This window comes from Oryzias latipes, chromosome 7, assembly GCF_053564925.1.
Source record: "Oryzias latipes strain Hd-rR chromosome 7, Olatipes_Hd-rR_3.1".
Lineage (NCBI taxonomy): Eukaryota > Metazoa > Chordata > Actinopteri > Beloniformes > Adrianichthyidae > Oryzias > Oryzias latipes.
In genome coordinates, this window is record NC_136243.1 from 5,012,416 (window position 1) to 5,034,515 (window position 22,100).

The following is a 22,100-nucleotide window of genomic DNA, read 5'->3' on the forward strand; positions in this document are numbered from 1 at the left end:
GGAACTGCTAAAAGGAAACAGATTAAATGGAATGCTAAGAAAAACTTCCATGATGAGTTAATGAAGGAATTAAAACCAGGGATGGTGGCAGTGCTGCCAGCTGATATTCACATGAACCCCAGCAAGCCATGGAGAATTACCCATGGTGGTCCTCACCAGGACACAAGTCTGTACAAACATGCACAAACACTGACATATTCTCAGGTTTAAAGTTATGCTGTGGTCCTATGCATCACTGTACTTTACCACACAAGTCAGAAACAAGCCTTGACATATATTATACAACATGGAGCTCGTGAAATGCTTTCAAGGTCCTCAAATAATGTATGTCTCTATTGTTCCAGAGTCTGCTCAAGGTAAACTCTTTAATGTTTTTTCTTCTGGGCCTTTGCATTCATATCTCATCTCTAGGGACCCCTCTGAGACATCTTTGTTGAATTTTGTGTCTGATATTACTGTCCTTCAAACCCTGCTTTTCCGTGAAGATACATTTGAAAGCCCTCTGCAAACTGTCCTTTGGCAATGAAAACGCCGAGGTTCTGCTGAAGCATGTTTTCCATATCCACGGCCTTTCCAGGGACATCTACTTTAACTGAGCTCAGTTGTTCAACACAAAGCTCTGGTCATGGTTTTGGAGTTTACTGATTTAGCTCATTTCTGTCTCCTGTTCCTATGTCCTTACATATTGGTGACTGGAATATCTTCAGCCTTACACCCAAGCTTCTATCCAAGTTCATTGGCCAACCTGATGTTGGTTTCCTATCATTCCCCCAACAAGCCTCTTATCCACTCTTTGCTCAGTGAGTTTTACCTGTTCTGTCCAAAAATAAGACACATTTTGGGGATTGTAGATTTTAGCTTAAAACGCTGTGAGGAATTTTTAGTTAGCTTTTTCAGTGATTTCTTGGTTTTAGTCATGTTCTCCCTTGTTACAGTCAAACCAGGTTCATGTTAAATATTCAGAGCTGTTTTGGTTAATCGTCCCCAGTTTATACAGTGGGGCCAAAACGTATTGTCAGCCACCAATTGTGCAAGTTCTTCCACTTAAACTGATGAGAGGTCTGTAATTTTCAACATAGGTAAACCTCAACTATGAGACAAAATGAGAAAAAAATCCAGAAAATCACATTATCTGATTATTAAAGAATTTATTTGTAGATTATGAGCAGCTTTGTGTGAATGAATCCACTGTGGGAGCAATATTAGGAAATGGAAGACATATAAGACCACCTCTGCCTCCCTATTGTTTCTCCTTTAGTTTATAGTTTTTGTCATGTTTGCATTTTGGGTCCTACATCACTGCTTCCTGACAAATTTCTGCTCAATAAATTAGTTCTGAATTCTGTCCAGTTTCCTTCCACAACAGATCATCAGATTCTTTTCAAATCACTGTCCTCCTTAGGTCATGGCTCGCCTGTCTTTCCCAGCTTTATAATTTCCTCCCACCTGTACTTGTAGAAAAAGAGCTGCATGGTGGTGTTGTGGTTAGCACTCTTGTGCGTGGTACTCTGCTTTCCTCCAACAGTCCAAAAACATACTTCATAGGTTAGTTGGTGACACTTAATTGTCCCCAGGTGTGAATGTGTGGCCCTGCGACAGACTGGCGATCAATTCAGGGCGTGCACCATTTTTGGGATAGCGTCCAGTGACCCCGTGACCCCAAAAGGGATTAAGCAGGTTTAGAAAATGGATAGATGGATGTTTCAAAAAATTAGGCTTGAATCCGGGATATTCTTTGAGCTTTTTTTTCCTAGATCTAACTTTTTTTCCTTTTCTCCAGCTGTTCCTTTGCCTCCTCCGTCTGAGCTCTTACAACATTTCCAAAAGCTTGTTTCTGTAGGCTCTACCATTCTACTCACTACCAGTATGGAGGCTCCTGCAGGATCTTTACAGGAAAAGAAGTAGTGTTCTTCACATGCCATCTGCCAATTTCAGATTGCTTGCAAAGCAAACTTTTCTGCTCAAAGATTTCTTCCAATCTTGGGATTTTTAGAGGGGGAACAAACACTCCTTTGAACAGCTCTGATCTTTGTTGTTCTCATATTTTCTCTGTTAGAGTATGAAAAGGAAAATAAATGCAGTTTGTTTTCTTCTGGGAAAACTGACAGTTTCCTTCTTGTTTAACAGGATTGCTTAAAGCTTGTGATGTAATAAAACTTTGAATCAAAGCCATCTGGGATTTCTGATTTAAAAAAATAAGCACAGTAAGCTTTAAGGAACCAAACATTTGTGTTAAAATGTAGACTGAGTTCAAATGTACAAAGTCGAAGATGAAACTTCTACATCATCACTAAACTTGCGGCCCTCGACCACCTTCTTATTAACTTTAGGATCAAGTTTAAGATTTTGAATCTATGGTGTTGATCAGAGCTGCTGCAGCCACATTCTCCAGGCAGGAGCTGAAGATCTGCTGCTTCTTTTGGAGGTTTCTCTCTGTAGATCTAAGTCCAGGGATGACTGATCTTTTGCAGTAGCTGCTCCTAATTTATGGGAACTGATAGCGACAGTGCTTTGGAGGTGTTTCTACCCTGGGGTCAGAAAGAGGAAAACCTTGTGGTAAAAAGAATGCTCACCTGTTAGCCAAAACCTGTGGATAAAAGGTCAACTTTTTAAGTAAAGGTTCAACTTCAGCAAATTTGAAATCCTGGGAGAAAAGTCTGTTAAAAAGAATAAATGATTCCGATTGAAAACGACAATTAACCCAAGAGGGTTAATACACTCACACAACACAACACACAATGTTGCTGATGTGGGTTTGGGGGTGTTCTGTGGCTCCATGGTTGTTGGGGAGAGGGGGGGGTCCCCTGGGATGAGGTGTCGCAGGTGGCTCCAGTTATGTGGGGGCTCCGTTGGCGGGCCTCCTGGATGAGCTGCCCCCCCCCCCCGTCTGATCATTACAGGTAAGTGAAAGCATGGACCATTTTAGCTTCTGGTTGTGTTTGTTGTGTGAATGTGAGTCACCTTGTGCAGTTGTCCCTTGACATCTCCCAGAAAAGCGATAGTGTGTCCAGCCTCTGTTGCTACGGCGACCGCAGTCAGCAGCGTGAGCATGGTCACAGTGGGTGTGGCTGGAAGAGCCACAGCACTAGCAATTGGGCTGGGGGTGTGTTCCCCCCCACAGGGATACTCAGACAGAGAGTCCTACAAATAACATAGAGAGAGAGGGAGAGTACAGTGAGACAATTCAAACACACTCACAAAGTAACACATATACACAATCATTTACACAAAGGGCCTGATTTTGTGAAGCTAGTTGCCAACATACACTGCTCTGGCATGTTCTATATCAGTGGTCCCCAACCTTTTTCAGGTCGTGAACCGGTTTGATGTCAGGCAATATTTTCATGGACCGATCTGAACGAAGCAAAAGTTTGCCTTTGATCATTTTTAGCTTCTGGTTTCTGAAAAAACTATTTTTCACAAGAAATGTAGTTTAAAAATAAAACATTTGTAGGTTGTTGTTGATGTTTCTGTGCAGATGATGAGGATTCAGTGAAGGAAACTTGTCGATTTATAGAAGTTGTTTTCTGATTTGCAAAAATTCAATAAAAGCAACTTTCCAGTTTTTTTTCTTTCCTAGAATATTATTATAACACTGAGAACTCAACCAAGTCTCAGATCAACTTTCAGAGCAAAAATATTTTTTTTTTGAATAAATCTTGATTCATTGAGTATTTATTTTTAACAGATGAACATTTTCTGTGCTAAAGTTTCTTAACAGATGCCTAATTTACCATTAATCTCCCTTTTACAAGTTTCCTCAGACCAGAAACTTCTTCAGGTCAGCAACTTTATTTGACTGAATCTTCATCCTCTGCAAAATGTTTGCTGCTGATTTAAACTAGAATTTGTGATGAAGACGAAGACGTCAAACTGGATGCTAACAACCGGATGCTAACTTTAACCAAGTCCAACTTTTAAGGTGTGATGAATAAATAAAGCTAAATAAAATGACACAACTGTTGTAAAACTGGTATTTTCCAAATATAATAATAAACATGAATGTCTGCAACTTTATTATCTCCATGTGTGAAACATTCGAGACCCAATCGCAGAAGCTTCTGGTCCTTGAGAACAACTGTCTCAATAAATCTGTTTTTGGAGGAAACTAGCAGCTTCATGTTTCTCTAAAGTCAAAGACTCTGCTTCAGGGTTCTCACGGTCTTTTTTCTCTCCAAAGAAACTTTTCAAATACGTTTTATTGTTTGTTTGTTTTTTAGACTCTTTAACGTCTGTCAGTATAGGGAAAAACAAAACAAAACGGAAATAATTGGAGTTAACGTATGCATTTGTTTTCTGTCCGGCCCGATACCAAGGGCCCCACGGACCGGTAGCGGTGCGCGGCCTGGGAGTTGAGGACCACAGTTCTATATGACTCGACACACTTCAAACAGGGAATCATCTGCAAAATCCATTAAACATGTGGGCACACTTGACCTGGAGACGAGACGTTTTCCAGACCTGTTCTAAAGGGTTGGGTCAAGACGATCTGCTGCAGTTCAAACCGAGCATCAGAACGGAGGTAAAAGGTGGTTGAAGTGACTTTGAATGTGGCATGGTTTTTGGTGACAGGTCTGAGGATTTCAGAATCTGCTGATCTACTGGGATTTTTACCCACAACCATCTTTACGTTTTACAGAGAATGGTCCAAAAAAGAGAAAATATCTATTATAATTCTGATGGCTACTTCCAGCAGGAGAAGGTGCCATGCCATAAAGCTGGAATCATCTCAGACTGGTTCCTTGAGCATAAAAATTAGTTCACCGGACTCAAATGGTCTCCACAGTCACCAGATCTCAACCCAACAGAGAACCTTTGGGATGTGGTGGAACGGGAGATCAGCATCATGGACGTTTAGCCGACTAATCTGCAGCTAATGTGTGATGCTGTCATGTCAATGTGGACCAAACTCTCTGAGGAATGTTTCTGGTACCTTGTTGAATCTGTGCCACCAAGGATTAAGGCAGTTCTGAAGGCAAAGGAGTCCAACCTGGTACTACCAAGGTGGACCCAATAAAGTGCCCAGTGAGTGCAGTCATGCAAATGTGCTGCAGGTTTTTGAGTTGTCCGTGGAGGCTCGTAGAAGAGCAGCTGCATCTTAAGAGGAGCGCAGGTGTGTTTTGCAGTTCCCTTGAGGCTCGTACAACCACTTTAAGGGAGGTCATGATAATAGAACATGCCATTATTGAGCGGGTGGCAAGTGTATCGTGACAAGAGAATAATGTTACATTAATTCGTGATGTACAGGTGATACCGTCATACGGTGCCCTTTTCACCGTCCTTCAGTCATTAGTAAGGAGTATGCAGTGGCTCCTTACTGACGCACATGGGGTGTACACATGATACTTCACTGCTTGTAGAACGCTCACAAAAACTCGCCTCTGATTGTCTAATTTCCTCATTTCTATCAGTCAGGCTCCACGGGACGGACATGCAAGGAGCATGGAGCTTTCACTTGAGCAGCACTAATGGGCTCCCTGCGTTGCGCACACGGTTCAGGGGGTTAAAAATATCATAAATCCTTACAGCGTGCCTCCGTCTAACTTACTTCTTCCCCTTATGTGTTGCTTAAGTACTCATATATGTGCCTCATTTTTTTTATCCAGAGATGGCCCAAATCCATCCATAAGGGCAGTTGCGACTAAGGCCTTACACCATGGCCATTCAATCCTCTCTGTCACTCCTGTACTCTTCCTCCTCTCCAGCCCCTGGCTGATGCATTTTGGGGCCGTGGGCATAAGGAGCCTGTACCTCCTCATTGATCCCCTCCTGTAAGGTGTTATTGTCCATCACGAGTGCAGAGACAGGCCAATCAGCTGCAGAGTGTGTTGGAATGGCCTTGCAGTTAGTGGCACAGAGCTTGTGCGTTATAGATGTCAGACCATCCTTAAGGGTTGCAGTCTGTTTCCTTTGTTCCAGGAAACAGACTGCAACCCTCTTTTCTTGATCTTATTCTCTTTTCTCTATTCCATTGGTCTAATGTGCACATTCCACACTGAACAATAAAATCTCATTGAAAGGGTGTGGTTTGGTCCTGTTTACCACAGTGAAAATCACCTGCTAATCCTAAATAAATATCATGAGCAAAATATTTGCGTGCTCGTGCAATTCTATGTTTTCTTTGGGGATCATAGTAGATCAGGCCCTAACAGAGAAACACACACACACAAACACACAGACACACATGTACTAGGACACACACATGCCTTCACACAGAAAATCCTGCGTGACAGTTCTTCAAGTATTAACACGTCTAAAAATGGTTGGTTAATAAAGGATATCACCACCAGCTAAAGTGGTAGCATGGGCCCTGTGTGTTTATGTCTTTGGGTTGCAGGTATGCGCTTAACGTAAAGTTGGTAGGGGGGAGTGGGTCTCCCATCCGCCCCATGTAAATGACGGACAACTCTAAAATAAACCTGACTGACAGTATTTATGTGTACCATCCTACATGACATCGTCTTGAATGACATCCACTAACTGTCCCTCACAAAACTCAGAGGTGAATTCCTGTTTAACCCCTGCCTCTCTGCAGAAACTATGTCCTAGAAAAGGATGATTTTGCCTTAATAATCACAATGAAAAGACCACGTCTCTTACAATAAATCAAAAGATGACTGAAGTGGGAAATTTGAAACAAAAAGGAAGGCTATGAGCCAGTCATGTAAAAGACAGCAGGAAAGAAAACACAGACAGAATGACCCCTGCTGTAAAGTTTACCTTTGGCAGTCTGAGACATTTGGAGGATACGGCATATTCAATGTAGGCCTCTTCGCCTCCGCTGCGGCCCTGTCCTGCCTCTGTATAACACACCTCCTGTGCTTGTTGCATTAGAGCATCCAGAGCGTCCATCCCATAAACACAAAGTGCAGAATGACTTGTTGCTACAGGTGTTGATGCTTGTCCAGTTGCCATGACGACAAACAGGGTAGCTTTTCCTGAATATTTCCATAACCATGCCCCCTGTGCGAGGTTGTAGCCACCTCGGCATAACAATGGTACCTCCACATAAGAGTAGAAGCTCCGATCAGATATGCAGAGTCGCGAGACGTAAGTCCGGTACTCCTTTCTGTGCCACATGTCCCGCCGGGAGAACAGGAAGTAAGCATGGTTACCGTATATGAATGCTTTCACAAAGTGGTTGTTGTATTCAGAGTAACTTCCTACAACAAGTTTTCCCAGCTCCTCTTCCTGAGAAAACGCTCTCCGAAGTGAATTCGCTGGGAAAAGGCGTCGTGTTGTGATTGGTGGGATGTCACCCGGCCCTCTGCTGGTGTAACCTCGACCAACAAGCAGCAAATGCAGTGTGCCAGAAGCCCCCTCCTCTTCCTGTTTGCCCTTTGCTGTTATTATCACACCGACAGTGGAGACACGAGGATCGTTGGCAGCAACATATTGAGTGTCAACTGGATTTGATGTCTGATAGATGATGTGGGAGATGTTGGAAAGACTTCTGCAGAGAAATAAGATCAAAAGAAAAGATAGTTAGTGCTTTTACCCCAGACTGAATAGTCATCTGTATGTCATCATGTTAATCCGATCAAATTAATTTCAACCGGGATCTGAGAATTGCTGAGGTCTTTGTTTTGATGTCATATTCAATGTTCCACAGAAATATCATCTTTAATAATCATTGACATGATTTAAATCGAGCTGACATTGCAGGATAAATATAGACACAAATGCAGAGGAAAATATCTGAATGTCAACAGAATGTGGAATCTTAAACAAAGGAAGAAAAAAAAGTTGCATGAAAAGTGTTTAATAGCAGTGCCTTTGGACTACCAGCCCAGGGTAAGGCTGGTAGAACCAGAGACGGTGGAGAAGTGCTTCTGCTTCAAGTGGCAGAGTTTAAAGTCCCGCTCCAACCATCTTTTGATCTACTGTCAAAGCATTTCCAGTGGTTTTTTAATTATGTTTATAGCATTTTTAACCAAATCGTTTTCTAGGACATAGTTTTTACAGAGCGGCAGGTGGTCAGCAGAAACTCCCAACTAAGTCGTGGGAGGGAATCTTGGTGCAGAAGTAAGGCTCCACTGATTTCCCATCACCCCTTTGTTTACACTCTACCACACTGGTTTACAGCCCCTCCCACCCCCAACCTAACATAAGCAGTGCTACAGAAATGGCAGCTATATTGTAGCTATCCATCCGTACAGTTTAGATCCAGATTCCAGCTCAGACGAGGAAAACAAAGACGAACATGGATCTATTTGTCTGCAGGTGGATGATCAGAATGAAGCAGAGCAGGAAGACTTTGGCCCCGCCCATCAAAGTTTCTAAGTCATAACTGACAGCTCTTTTAAAGCTTTTTTTCGTCTGCTTACGATTCATCAGAATTTGAATAAAGAAATTCTCAGAAAAGCAGTTTTAATCTTACATTTTTTTTATAGATCCTCAATCGAGAGAAAAATGCAACAGGAATTTGTTAAAACACCAAAAACAGGATTTTCATTGGACTGGGTCTTTAAGTATCTTGAGGTCTTGCTCAGATGTAAAAGTTGAACAGAGCATGATACTGACCGGTGGACAGGAGGACAACTGCAGTAAAGAAGTTGTTGCCTTGTCGTGGCAGGAGAAGGGGCTAACCAAAATGCTAAAGTTGTCATTTTCCAGTTCTTACCATAATGACGAGCTTTGGAAACTCATTTCAAGATGCTGAAATGAGTTTCCTCTGCAGGATGACTGTTTGCTCCTTCAGAGAAAGTGTGAGAAAATTGGAGTGGATTGAGTGCAGATTTAAAGACATGATTGAGGGGGCTGCACCCACCCTAGTCACTTTTGCAAAAAAAACAGTAGACAATGATTTAGTGCAGGGATCAGGAACCCTACAGCCTACAAGCCAATTATGTCTTGTGTTTTTTGTACTAACATATTGCGTACCTGAGACCTTAAACATTTGATCTTTTATAAAGGGGAAATTAAAATTCATTATCTTTCTGTGAACGCACCAGAGCATTAGCATACATGAAGCAAACCTCCACAGACGAAGTACCAGCACCATCACCTTTGGTTTAAATATTGCACATCATTTTACATAAATAATACTCGTTGCCTAATCGGCTACTGAAACAATCGTTAGCATTTATTTATCTACAGAAGTCTATGGGATTTTGGATTTTTGGAACCAGCACTCAGTCTAGTTCTCATATACAGTCATTATTTAAAAAAACACACAGGATAAAACTGATAACCATTGTGATTTACCTCTTGTTGCAGATTCCTTGGAAGAGAGAACCACAAACAATGAGGTTCCCCGGCTCCTCCCCTACACCATCCTCCAGCAGAAGCAGCTTGTTGTGATTGGGAGTGACGGTTGCTGATGGACAGTCCTGCTGACTGATTGGAGGGAGACAGTCCGGGGAGTCCAGGTTGGGCCCGGTCTTCACATGTGCTAGGACCTCCAGGTTAGAGTTCAGCTGATATAGGTTGTTGACTCCGCCCACATACAGCTGCCCGGTTTGCTCATCAAGCAGAAGGTGAGACAAAGGTGCACTTTCCAGTTTTACCCGCTGCACTGAGGCCTCCACTTGGGAAGGGCAGAGGAGGGCAAGAATGACGTGGAGGGTGTATAGATGGGAGGAGGAGGCCAACATGGCAGCTCCCCTTTACCTGCAAAACAGTAGAGATAAGTCTTTTAAGAACAGCAGCATGCAGACAACCGACAAGGAGAAAAAAAGGTCCAGTCAAGAAGACCTGGCAAAAGGCTTGCATATATCCTGGGGGGGATAGTTGCCTATGTGTAGAAGATATAAACTTGGTTCAAGTCTTATAACCATCAGGATAGAACATGGGTGGTACAAATAGTAGACCTGTGAGCAAATCCTCAACCCTACCTGCTGCCGCTCAGTAGCACAGCTGCCTACAGTCCCACAGGGGGGTCTGTGGTGGCATCACACAGCTCTCATGTGAGGTTTTAGGAAACTAGAACAAAGAGTTTGGGGGAAATAGATTTGCTCCTAATGTATTGCTGATGTATAAATAAAAGTTCAACATTTTCCAGAACACGTTGTCCGTTTGCCTTCATCCCGTCTCCACGTTTCTGATCTTCACCGTTATTTCTGACAAAAGCGGGGAAGCACGCTGTGCTGCTGAGGACTGCAGACGCTGACCTGCGATCTCCATCCGCCCACTGACAGCAGCATCTGAGTGCCAAAAAAGGAAAGGGTTTCAAATCTGAGTTCCACTATTTGGCCTGAAGGAGGTAGCGACTTAGTGTGAGCGCAGCATTGACGGGAAATAAGAAATATGCAAAGCAGCAAAGCAGGTGACTCCCAGCCCTCCACGCTCTTCATCATTTCCTCTTTGAAGTTAATACATTATTTTTCCACTTCACACTTTCATCTGATAGTCAAACTGTGTTTGCCTATAATAACATCACCATGGCAACAACGCTGTATCCACAGCAACGCTCCCATAGCGGAAAACCTCTGACTGTATTTTATTACAATTTTTTAAACTAACTCAGAATTCTGACCCCGATGCTCCACTGTGTCATCAAAAGAAGCTGCCAGCATTCACACAACAAACACGTCTGTTTTTATCTTTGACAAAAACCACTGACTTCCTTCTTTAAGGTCAGAACATACAGCAGATTTGGCAGACCGATCCAGAGCGGAATCAGTCCCAGGTAGCTTTCACGTTATGGCAGCCATGCCGACTCTGTTCTAGTGGCCCAGACGGCTGGCAAATGCCCTCGGCTTTGATTTGCTTTCTCACACGGTGCTGGTCAGCATAAAGACCAAAGTTGACCAAACTGCCTGGAAAAATCCTGCAGTTCCGACAGTCGCTCATTTGGGGATGCTGTTGCCTGGCCATAAGGGGAAAAAAGCAGGACAGAGAAAAGTGGCCAGTCCTCTGAACATCACATATAAATATTCATCTACAGCTCCTCACTGCACCCCGTTTACCCTGAAGACATGTTCTAACTTCTTCATGATTCCATCTTCTTCTGGCTCCTGCTCTGTTTTTTTCTCCCACTTATACACAGAACTTCTGTCATCTCCTCCCTTTGGTTCCTCCCTTAAATGAACATAGACTCATGTTCTCATCAGGCCAGGCGTGCAGGTGAGCTTTCACTCTGCATGAAGATTCATGCAAAGCCAGATGCAACTCAAACCTGTGGGGTTGAATTTATGTGTAAGATGTCTAAAAGACGGACAGGCCTCATTGCAGGGGAGTGGGTGGGTGGGGGGGGGTCATAATGTGCATGATAGAAAGCCCACAGTCACAACTGCACACACCCATAACTTCTAAACATCCTCACACGATCTGTATGCTAATGAGCTCCTGACTGCGCCTGATGGGCTTCATCAATAATTCATGCACTGAGCAGCCATCCGGAGAGGAGGGAAGAGGAGGTGCAGAAAAAGGAGGAGCAGAAAAAGGAGGTGCAGACGAGAGGATGGGAAGTTCAGCTTCAAAACTCAGTGAAGTCCAGAAGAGATGATACTGTACGTCACATCCAGATGTTGGGTCCAGAACGTTTGAGGGTCTATAAAAATACTGCAACGCCAAGCGACACCAGAAGACTTTCTGAGGTTTAGTTTAAATATTTTATGCGTCACTGGACACCCAAACTCATGACCAGGACCTGAAAAAAGGAGAAAGATGGAGATAGCAGAAGAATGGAGCATCTGTCAGTCTAAGAAGTAGATCTACAATATAGCTGCTCTCTGATTGGCTGCCAGTTCTCCTTTGAGTTCAGGGTGTGTCATTCAGCTGAAAACCAAAGCAGGAGAGAAGATGCTGCAGGTGTGTCTGGAGACAACATGCAGCACTTTATTCTTTATTTGTCCTCCATTGTCGTAAACCTCTGTCATCTATTCCTACCGGGTGCTCTCCGTCCTCCTTCATCACAGCGAGCAGATAATTAAAGGCTGCTAAACCTCGGGCGAACACACCAACACCCCCACATTATCTCTGTGCTTTACTGCTGACTCCCAGTCTTCAAAGAGACAAAACACATTTATGGTTGACTCCACCCTTCTGGATTTCTTCCTTTGTTCATTTCTTGTTTTTCCTTTGCTTTCACCATTAGTGTTTCTGGCTGTCCTCTTCCCACTGCAGACAACATTACAACCATGAAACCTGGTTTTCTGACTGTCTGGCAGTCAGAAACAGGCAAACACAGAGAAAACAGGCAGGCCAAAAAACACTTGACGGCTAAAAAACACGCAGATCAAATTAAACCTAATTACAAAAAAAAAAGACAAGCTATATTTGCCGACTTAAGACACACCTGTGGGGAAAAAAACACCTGTGAAATAAAGAAACACGTGCAGACTGAAGAAACATCTACGGATCAAAAAAGACACCATCATTCTTAAGGAGCATCTGCAGCCTCAACATCTACAGCAGGGCTGGTCAGCCCTGTTTTCCAGCTCTCTCTGACCCGAGTGATTTCACATCCCAACTGACTGAACGCACCTGATTTTGGTCACCAGCATCAAGCAGTCCAGAGAGAGGAAAACAGGGAGGGTTGGGGGTCCTGAGGACCGAGGCTGGCCAGCCCTGATCTACAGAATAAAGGCACACCTGTAGCCTTAACAATCACATGATCTAACGACACCTGCAAACTAAAGACACATCTGGAGATATAAGGAACATCAACAGACAAAAGACCACCAGCACAATTAAAAAACATCTGGAGAGTTAACATTACACCTGGAATCCAAAGCAACATCTGCATACCTAAAATCATGTGATAAAGAAACTTGTAGAAGAAAGAAACACCTGAAGGGCATAGAAACATGTAGACTAATAAACACCTGCAGACCTACAAAAAACAAGGGAAACAACAATAAACCCATGCAGACTAAAGAAAAACACAAAGAGAATAAAAATAATCTACGGGCATATTAAATACTTGCAGACATAGAAACACCTGCAGACTAAAAAGAATACCTCCAGACATAAAAAATAAACACCTGTAGACATTAAAAAAAGAAAATTTACGTCTGAAGAAACAACTGCAGACTATAGAGATCCCTGCAGAAATAAGAAACAATTCTAGACATAGGAAACACCTACAGACATAAAAACCATCTGCAGACACCAAACACCTGTAGACTGTAGACTAAAGAAGCACCTGCAGAGATCAAAAAACACCTGCAGACAAAAAATAACACCTGTAGCCTTAAAAAAAACACCTGCAGATATAAAAAAAACACCTCAAGTCTAAATGAACACCTTTCATGAAAACACCTGAGGTCTAAAAAACACCTGTGGACATAGGAAAGCCCCGAAGACATAAACAAACACTTGCAGACATAAGACACACCTGTCACACACACACAAAAAACACCTGAGCTCTAAAAAAACACCTGAAGTATAAAAGAACACACAAAGATATAGAAAAACCACCTGAAATCTAAAAAACCCTAGTGGACAAAGGAAAGACCTGAAGACATTAGAAAACACTAGCATTAAAAAAACACCTGAAGTCTAAAGGAACACACGAAGACATAAGAAACACTTGTAGACTAATGAAATACCTTCAAAGTAAGGGTACACTCACACAGTAAGATATACTGAGATTTCTGCTTTTTGTTTTTTTTTACTTTTACTGCTGATGTGTTTTATATGTTTTGTGCTATCTGAGTGGTTTATCAAAGACACCACTAAACATTACACAGCAGAGTTTAGAAGCAGAACTCTTGCAGAAGATTTACACAGCTTACTTCACAACAGACAGCCAACAGCACCACGATAGACATTCAGAGCACAACACAATGTGTCTTTCACAATGATCTCTTTCTATGCCTTCCTGCGTATAATTATGCAGCATCTGAATGTATCCACCTTTGTTTTGTTTTGTTTTTTTGGGCGTTCTTTGTTTTTTTCTCTCTCTCAAACACACAGCAACACAAACACTCACACACGGTGTGTTCACACCTTTTTTGAGCTCACAGATGCAATATCTGGATTGTTGGGATGTTTGACAACTGTAAGTCACATACACATCATATCTTTGTGGATGTGCTTCAGTTTGTGTGTCTGTGATTGTACAATGTCTGTTGTTAAAATAAAGGATAGCTCTAAAACAGACAAAAGGAAATATTCAATCAGAGAATGTCATTATCATCATCACATTTGGGCAGGAATTTAATTTATTGTCATGGTAACACACCTCTTTCGGATATAATTAGTTAAATAATGGACTCTACCATCCTATGTAATTAAAGAAATTACCATGGAGAGGAGGAGCTGGTTTCTATCCTAATAAGGGTCCCACAAACATCTGGATTTCAAGGTTTTCAACTAACTCCAGGCTACATCGATACCATTTCACAGACCTTTAGACTTATTTCTTCTCTTTACTGCTCCTTCTATGAAATGTTGATATTTATTATTCAAACCAGAACATTAAGCTATTTAAGATCATGTAAATGGGCCATAAAAAACGGGCTTTTATGTCATTTGGCTCTTGCTGAGCTGGAGTTTTTCTTTAGAAAAAGGAAAGATGGTACACAGAGACCATGTATTGACTAGCGTTAAATGAAACATATCACCATAAAAAATTGTTTCCATCTCTTCTGGATAAACTCAGCTTTTGAATGGTTAAAATGCTATTTACTAAACTGGTTTTATGATATGTATATCGTACCATTTGTATTAAAAAGGAGAGTGAGTGGAATACAATGTTTAACACTCCTTAGGGTCATTACATTTGTATGGAAGAATTTATGTCTCATAATTCAAAATAAAAATGCATTTTCATTTTCACAATAAAGCTGCATTTGTTGACTCAAAAATAAAATGAAAAATAAATCCACCAAGCCACTTCACTTTTTCTTCTTCAACACCACTCATTCTGTCACTTAATTAAGATGATAAAGAAAATGGTATTTGACATTTCTTTTTCAAAACTCAATTAGAAATGTGTCATTTGTCAGTTAAAATGGATTAACAGAAATGCTTTTTCATTTTCACTATGTAACTTCATTTATTGAGTCAAAAATAAAATGAAAAATCAATCCTCCAAAATGCTTTCTCATTTTCTACTTCCACACCGCTCATTTTGTGACATCATTAAAGTGATAAAGCAAAGAAGGAATTGCTTTTTCCTTTTGACATCCACCAGCAAAACGTGTTGCATAATTCAATTCCAATCAGCAATTCCAGGAGGGAGGCGGGGTCCCCAAACCTGTTAAATATCTCTCTAGAACCCTTTAACCCTCGTATTATCCTCAGATATTACAAACACATTTTACCCGTGGGGTCGATCTGACCCCAGTGATATTTGCCTCCAGAAAATGATTTACATAAAATTGTTAACCACGTTTTTGTCACATTGTTTTTTATTTGAATACATAAATCTCTTCTGTCTCTTTCGGCTTTTCCCATCAGCGAACAAGTCGCATGGTAAACTTGGCAATGTTTTACGCCGGATGCCCTTCCTGACGCAACCTTCTCAAAGCAACCGGGCTTGGGATCGGCACAGAAGCAGAGAAGGGAACAGGGAGCAGCCCGGATTTGAACCCTGGTTCCACGGACGGAAGGCGCCGCAAACCAGCACGAGCTAAACCGGCTCCATTTGAATACATAAATAACCCCTTGATAATGGAACAGATCAGTGGGTTGACCTGTTCTTTAGCGCCACCATCAGGTCAAACTTTTAAATTAGAATTCAGGTATCTTGAAAAGTTTTCATACAAATCTTCTCAAATTTACTGACAGCATTAATGACCACAAGAGTATGAACCCTATTGGTTTTGGTGATTATAAGACCTTTGCTCTAGCGCCACCATCAGGTCAAACTTTCAGTTTAAGAGTTAGTGTATCTTGAATATCTTTCATCCTAATCTTTTCTAATTTGGGGTGAACATTCATGACTCACAGAATGAAGCATATTGACTGATGTTGGTGACCCCCTTTCCTCTTATAAACACGTTCATTTACCTATTTGTATCTCCTTTTCACTGTAAAGTCTCACTCACCCCTCCTCTTTTGTTATCCGGGCTTGGGACCGGCAGGTGTGAGTACAGTAGGTCACACAGACACACACACAACTTCATGCCCATGGTGCGGGAAAATTCTCATGAGAATTTGGTTTCCCCCCTCCCCTAATGTCAAGTTAGCACCAAAAGAGGAAAATTACGGTCCTCTTCTCACTTCAACAACAAGGTAGACGTGCTGCTAAGTGTGTCCTGCCAGACACAAAGTCAGCCATGTTGAAGACAAAGTCATTATTTGAGCTCTTCTTATAACCATCAATTGAAAATATTTTCCTTGAATGGTAAAAAAAAAAAAGGCGTATACTTATATAGCACTTTCTACCTTCCTTAAAGGCCCAAAGCGCTTTATAGTCACAGTCCCATTCACCCATTCACACACACATTCACACACACATTCACACACTGGTGGCGGCTCCGCTGCCGAACACTGGCGCCAACCTTCCACCAGAGGTAAGGTGGGGTTCAGTGTCTTGCCCAAGGACATTTGGACACATGGGCGATGATACTTTTATGCTTAATCAGTTATCACCATTAAATTAAGAAAAGTCATGAAATATGACGTAAAAACAAAAAAGGCAACTGTTATTTTTTGAATGACAAACATTGAACTGGGGTCAAATTGACCCCAACGATAATAGGAAGGTTAATCAAGGAGGCCTATAAGGCGCTTTTTATAGCACAGGTTACTTAAAGTGATCACAGAGGCACAAAACAAAGATTTACAACATTAAAAGAATAGAAATATATAAATAAAATTGAATTGAATTGACTAGAATTTAGAATTGGAGCAGAGCAGGGAGACTTTGACCTGCACCGCCAAAACCCACAGATTTTCATCTGCTCCTGATCCAACATAATTTTAAATAAAAACTAAACGCAGTATACATGTCCTCCATCATCAGAAAAATTCTACATGTTAAAAACACCATTTTCATTGTAGTGGGTCTTGAAGTGTAACAGTTCGCCCTTGACACGTCTAGAGTTGTTTTTGACAATTCACATCACTTTTTGAAGCTTCTTAAATGAGTTTTTTTAACACGAGTCCTTCACTGACTTTGCCACGTCTTTGGAGGAGTGAATCCCAGCAGAGCGGTGCGCTCGAGCAAACACTTTTTAAATCACTGGATCTCACCACAGTCAGGAACAAGACACCCAAGACATTAGGAAGCATAATTGATATGTCGCTTCAGTCATTTACCCTGCCAGTTCCAGGTGGCATTAAGGGAAAAGTACTGTCCTTGAGTAATTGAATGTGTGCTTATGTAAACTCAGAGGGAAAATTAAGAAAGCAGTTTGTGATGAGCAAGAATTTACTTCATGGGACCAATCAAATCGGTCAAAATGACAGTAATGCTGCTCTGAGAAGCTTATCAGCTGATGCAGTTGGGAACAAGTGACCCACATTTCTCTTTTTATGGACACTATACCTTTTCCAGTAGGTCTGTTCTCCAAATAGAACACCAAATAGAACACCAAATGGGTATTTCAACTCCATTGACCTCAGAAATTGGAAAAATCTGTTCGTTAGATTGCTTCAAAAATGCTCCAGAAGGAGCACACATAATTCGGCCATGTCAGCCATCTTTAAGGCAGCAATAAAAAGAAAAAGAAACTGTCTGCAGTGTTTAAGCAATAAGCACACAGTGCACAGCCTCCCTATAATGTATCTACCAGACCGGCAGAAACCAGCAGAAACATTAACCCTAGTCTGTATGACAGCACATGTGGCAGGCTCCTCCTAATGTACCAAAAGTGGGTGCCAGTAAACGTGGAGCAAGCAAACCAGCAAATGGTGAGTTGAACTCCTTGGCTGATGAAATTTGAGAGCAAAGCTCTTCTCTAGCCTGTCATGCAAAAATCGCTTTCAGAAATATTGTATTTTTGACGAGTAGAACATTATAATAAATAATACTAACAGCAGAAATCGTGACTTTTCAAACATTTCAGTCCATCTTCCCATTTTCTACACCAGCTTATGCCTGTTCAGAGCCACAAAGTTGCTGGAGCCTATCCCAGCTACTAAGGAGCGAAGGTGGGGTTCACCCTGGACAGGTCTCCAGCCCATCACACAGAGAGACACACACAACCACACACTCACAATCACCACAATCACGCCTAAGGGACAAATTAGAGTCATTAATTAATGAAGCATGTTTTTGGACTGTGGGCGGAAACTGGAGTGCCGAAGAAAACCCACACATACACCAGGAGGACACGCAAACCCCACACAGAAAGAGCCCAGCCGGGACTTGAACCAGGGCCTTCACACTCTGAGACTGGGCTAACCATAACACCATCAAGCAGTCATGACACTTCAGTAATAAATGGAATAAAAATGAGACCAGTGCAAGCCAAAAAACAAACAAACGGACAACAATTGAACCCCCCTAGAAATGTGCAGGTCTCCATTTTCTGTCCATTTAACCACACTGGTATGAGCTGTGAAGATCAGATTAATTTGCAGATGTGTGTGAGGTGACAGATAGGACTGTTGTGTGTGTGTTACGTTTAGGCTCCGCCTCAAGCAGGATTTGCTTCTCATTAATGGGAAAACAGACTGACAAGGGCCCAGCTGAGGGAGAGCTGGGACATGACAGCGGGGACAGTACAAAGGGGGAACAGTGAAAATGAGAACAGTGGAGCAGGAAGCAGACAGGGGGCAGGGACAGAGTGTGAATGGGGCCTCTGAGGTCACTGAATCCACTGGGAGAAGCTCATTTACAACCAATTGTGCTAGCTGCTGTGTTAAATATGTCTGTTAGCATCATTAAGGTTCACAGTGGAGTAAAAACACATCAGATCCTTCGACAGAGACAGAACATGCAGACATGAGTTCTGGATCATCAGGACTCTGATGTAATCCAGGCGGTGGATGGTTAATGATGAGTTGAGCTTCTGTCCTGCATCTGTACCTGTAATCTGGATTAAAACCAGTTCTTCTGGAGTAAAGACACACAAACAGTTTGAGAGGAGGATTGGATCCGAAGAAAAAGAGAAATGCTCCTCCTCCTCATAATCCCAAACAGAAGTAGGGAATAATGGAGAAACAACAGCAGATTAGGAGCAAAGACTCTGCTGAAGGAAGAATGAATGCAAGTCCTAAAAATACCTGAAGGGTTGTTACAGTTGAGCTTCCTTCTCTGATGCTCTCATCAGCAAAATACCTGAGATTGCAACAATTCCAAGACTTAAAAGAAACCCCGCTCATCTGAACCCTCTGTGTTGATGACAGCCATTCTTATGACTGAGCCTGCAGAGTGTTATCCTAATCTTTAAGTGATGTTATGAAGACTGGGGCCTTCTTGCTTCAGTTTTGTCACATTAAAGGTATTTTAATAAAGCTTTAAAGTTCCCAACACAACCCAGAGACACAATGACAAAAAACAACAACACTGCTTTGAGGGTCTTTGTGTACTGAATGCTTCCCAAATCTAATGCTGTTGACTGAAAACTGTGATGGCCAAAACCCCAAAACCAACATTAAAATGGTTGTTGATTATAAAAAGAGCTTTAAGGGGCGATTTAGTATGAATTCAAATACATTCAAAATTCTTTCCTCCATAAAAACTGTGACTACATGTGTAGAGTGTTAGCTCAAATGTAAGCTTACCGTTAGATCTTAAGAAGTTAAACCAACAGATGCTTTTTACAGTTGAAGACTTCCTACCTAACAAAATAGTACATAGCAGTACGCCCAGTTATGAAAATGGTTGCTTCATCCATCCATAGTCTATACCTGCTAGGTTCAATTAAGGGTACCGAGGTTGCTGGAACCCACCGGAAGGCGGGGTACACGCCGGGCAATTATCTAGTCCATCTTAGGGCCACACAGGGACAGACAACAATACACATTCACAGCTAAAGGATAGTTTTGAGACTAATTAACCTATGATTGTCTTTGGGAAAAAATTAGAGCGCCCAGAGCAAATCCACGCATGCATGAGGAGAGCATGCAAACTCCCCACAGAGAGAACCCAGCTGGGATTTGAACCAGCACCTTTTGCTATGGGGCAAGAGTGCAAACCCCTACACCACCATGCAAGTACGGTATTAGCCCATTGATCGTAGTATAATATAATGTATTATGTACCAGTAGACTATATCTTTAGTCATTCCTCCTTTGTCTTATTAATAAATAACTTATGGAGTGGAGATAAAAAAAGACAGAGCACAAATGTGTGTCATACCGTACTATAAGTCATAGCAATTGCGTGGTATTTCTGTTCTGCAAGAAAATCTGGGCGGTGTCTCACACATGGTTCTACATCAGAATGAACATGTGCACAACGAACAGAGTTTTTCCTTAAAAATACCAATGTTCACTGTTACTGAGGTCTGTGGCATGCCACTCTCAAGACAGTGATTACAATTGCCTTGTTTTAAGGTACAGAGGTACCACTGTACCTGGCAATTTCTGCTCAGCTGCAGTTTGAAGCTCTTTCTGCAGCATAGCTCAGAGCCAAATCTCCACAAACTGAATACTGATCACTGCACACATAAAATATTCATAACTATGATACTTTGATTTTGCAACTCTACATTTCACACACACATATAAGAGCTGGCTGAATAAGCACTGAGCTGTAGATACCAGATTCTATGGTTGTGCATGTGTGTGAGTTCATGATGTGTGCAAAAAGGTTAATTTGTGTCTGTTTATGTGTGTCTTCATGTGTTGGTGTCTGAGCGATTTGACCATTGGAAGATCAACTAAATCTCATCTTCAACAGAGGTGTTTCTCAGGGACCATTAGTTCACACTCTAAGCCAATAGTTATTACCCTTCACCCACCCCTGATCCCAGCTGAGGCCCCCATATATATGCACTGGAAGGGCTGTCTGTGTGAACTCTGACCTGAGGCGTTCCCCGCCCCCTAGATACCACCTACACCCCCACAACCTCACCTTAAACATGTTCCAGACCTATCAGACCTCCAATAGATAAAAAGGAGGTCCTGGTGCTGTTGTCATGGAAACCAAATATAAGACAAGAAGGAAAAGAGATGCACAGAAGAACTAAGCTGGCCACCAGTTTGACAACAGGCAAAACATCTACAACTTATCGAGAAAACACCTGCAGAGCATCAGTAGAACACCTGCTTAACATCTGTAAAAGAACTGCAGAACACCTGCTGAATGTGTAAAACAACTGCTGAACATCAGTAAAACAACTGCTAAACATATGTAGAAGACCTGCAGAACATTTGAAAAACGACTGCTGAACATCAGTAGAACACCACCTAAACATCTGTAAAAGACCTGCAGAACACCTGCTAAACATCTGTAAAAGACCTGCAGAGCACCTGCTGAACATCTGTAAAACACCTGCAGAACACCTGCTAGACATCTGTAAAACACCTGCAGAACACCTGCTAGACATCTGTAAAAGACCTGCAGAACACCTGCTATACATCTGTAAAAGACCTGCTGAACATCTGAATGCCAGTGAAACAAATACATAAAACCAGTAAAACACCTGGAGAACATCTGTAAAACCTCAGCAGAAATGTCTGTTGTTAAGTGAACATCTGTAAAACACCTGCAGAGCACCTGCTAAACATCTGTAAAACACTGCACAACAACTGCTAAACATCAATAAAATGCCAGAAAACAAATGCAGAAAATCTGTAAAGCATCTGCAGAATGTGTGAACGGTCGCAGAACATGTTCTTACATGTTGGCTGCCTCTTTTGTTTGCAGTTCACAAGTGATATTTAGCAGGAACACAACATGTGCACACACACTCTTATTAACACATAGACACATATAGATTAACAAAGCTGAATTGACGGAATTTAAGAATAAAAAATTTGATGAACTACTTCACAGAGAGTACCAGTTGGAGAGAGGGTCTTCTGTATCTAATTAAAGTAGGCTTAATTAACAGCTTAGCTAAAGAACTACTGTCATCCATAGCTTGATCAGCGACTGGCAAACAGACAGGCAGAGAGAGACTTACTGTCGGCCTTCTTTCATTCCAAAATGAAGGAGAGAGAAGGAACAACGCTGTGGAAGCAGCTGAAAACCCATCATTGTTCTGCGAGAGGGGATAAGAGACTACTACAGAGAACAAGGAGAGAGAGGGATGCTCTAACAGGGATCTCCACATGAGGGGGAGGGGCTTATTCACCAAAGGGTGGTG

At 41.9% G+C, this 22,100-nt stretch overlaps 1 protein-coding gene across 3 annotated transcripts in view; it reads right to left on the reverse strand.

The window, feature by feature from the left end:
* Positions 1-22,100, reverse strand: part of plxnb3 (plexin B3) — a 65,405-nt gene that overhangs the window by 22,905 nt on the left and 20,400 nt on the right. For 2 of the 3 annotated variants that reach the window (XM_023957034.2, XM_023957036.2), the window contains 3 exons: positions 9,208-9,612; positions 6,721-7,453; positions 2,962-3,141 (listed from right to left, as the gene is read on the reverse strand). In XM_023957034.2, coding sequence (XP_023812802.1) covers positions 2,962-3,141; positions 6,721-7,453; positions 9,208-9,596 — 1,302 coding nt within the window. In that variant the 5' untranslated portion in view covers positions 9,597-9,612. Of the gene's footprint in view, positions 1-2,961; positions 3,142-6,720; positions 7,454-9,207; positions 9,613-21,917; positions 22,043-22,100 lie in introns of those variants that run through there. The other variant, XM_004086391.5, reaches the window with a different exon arrangement.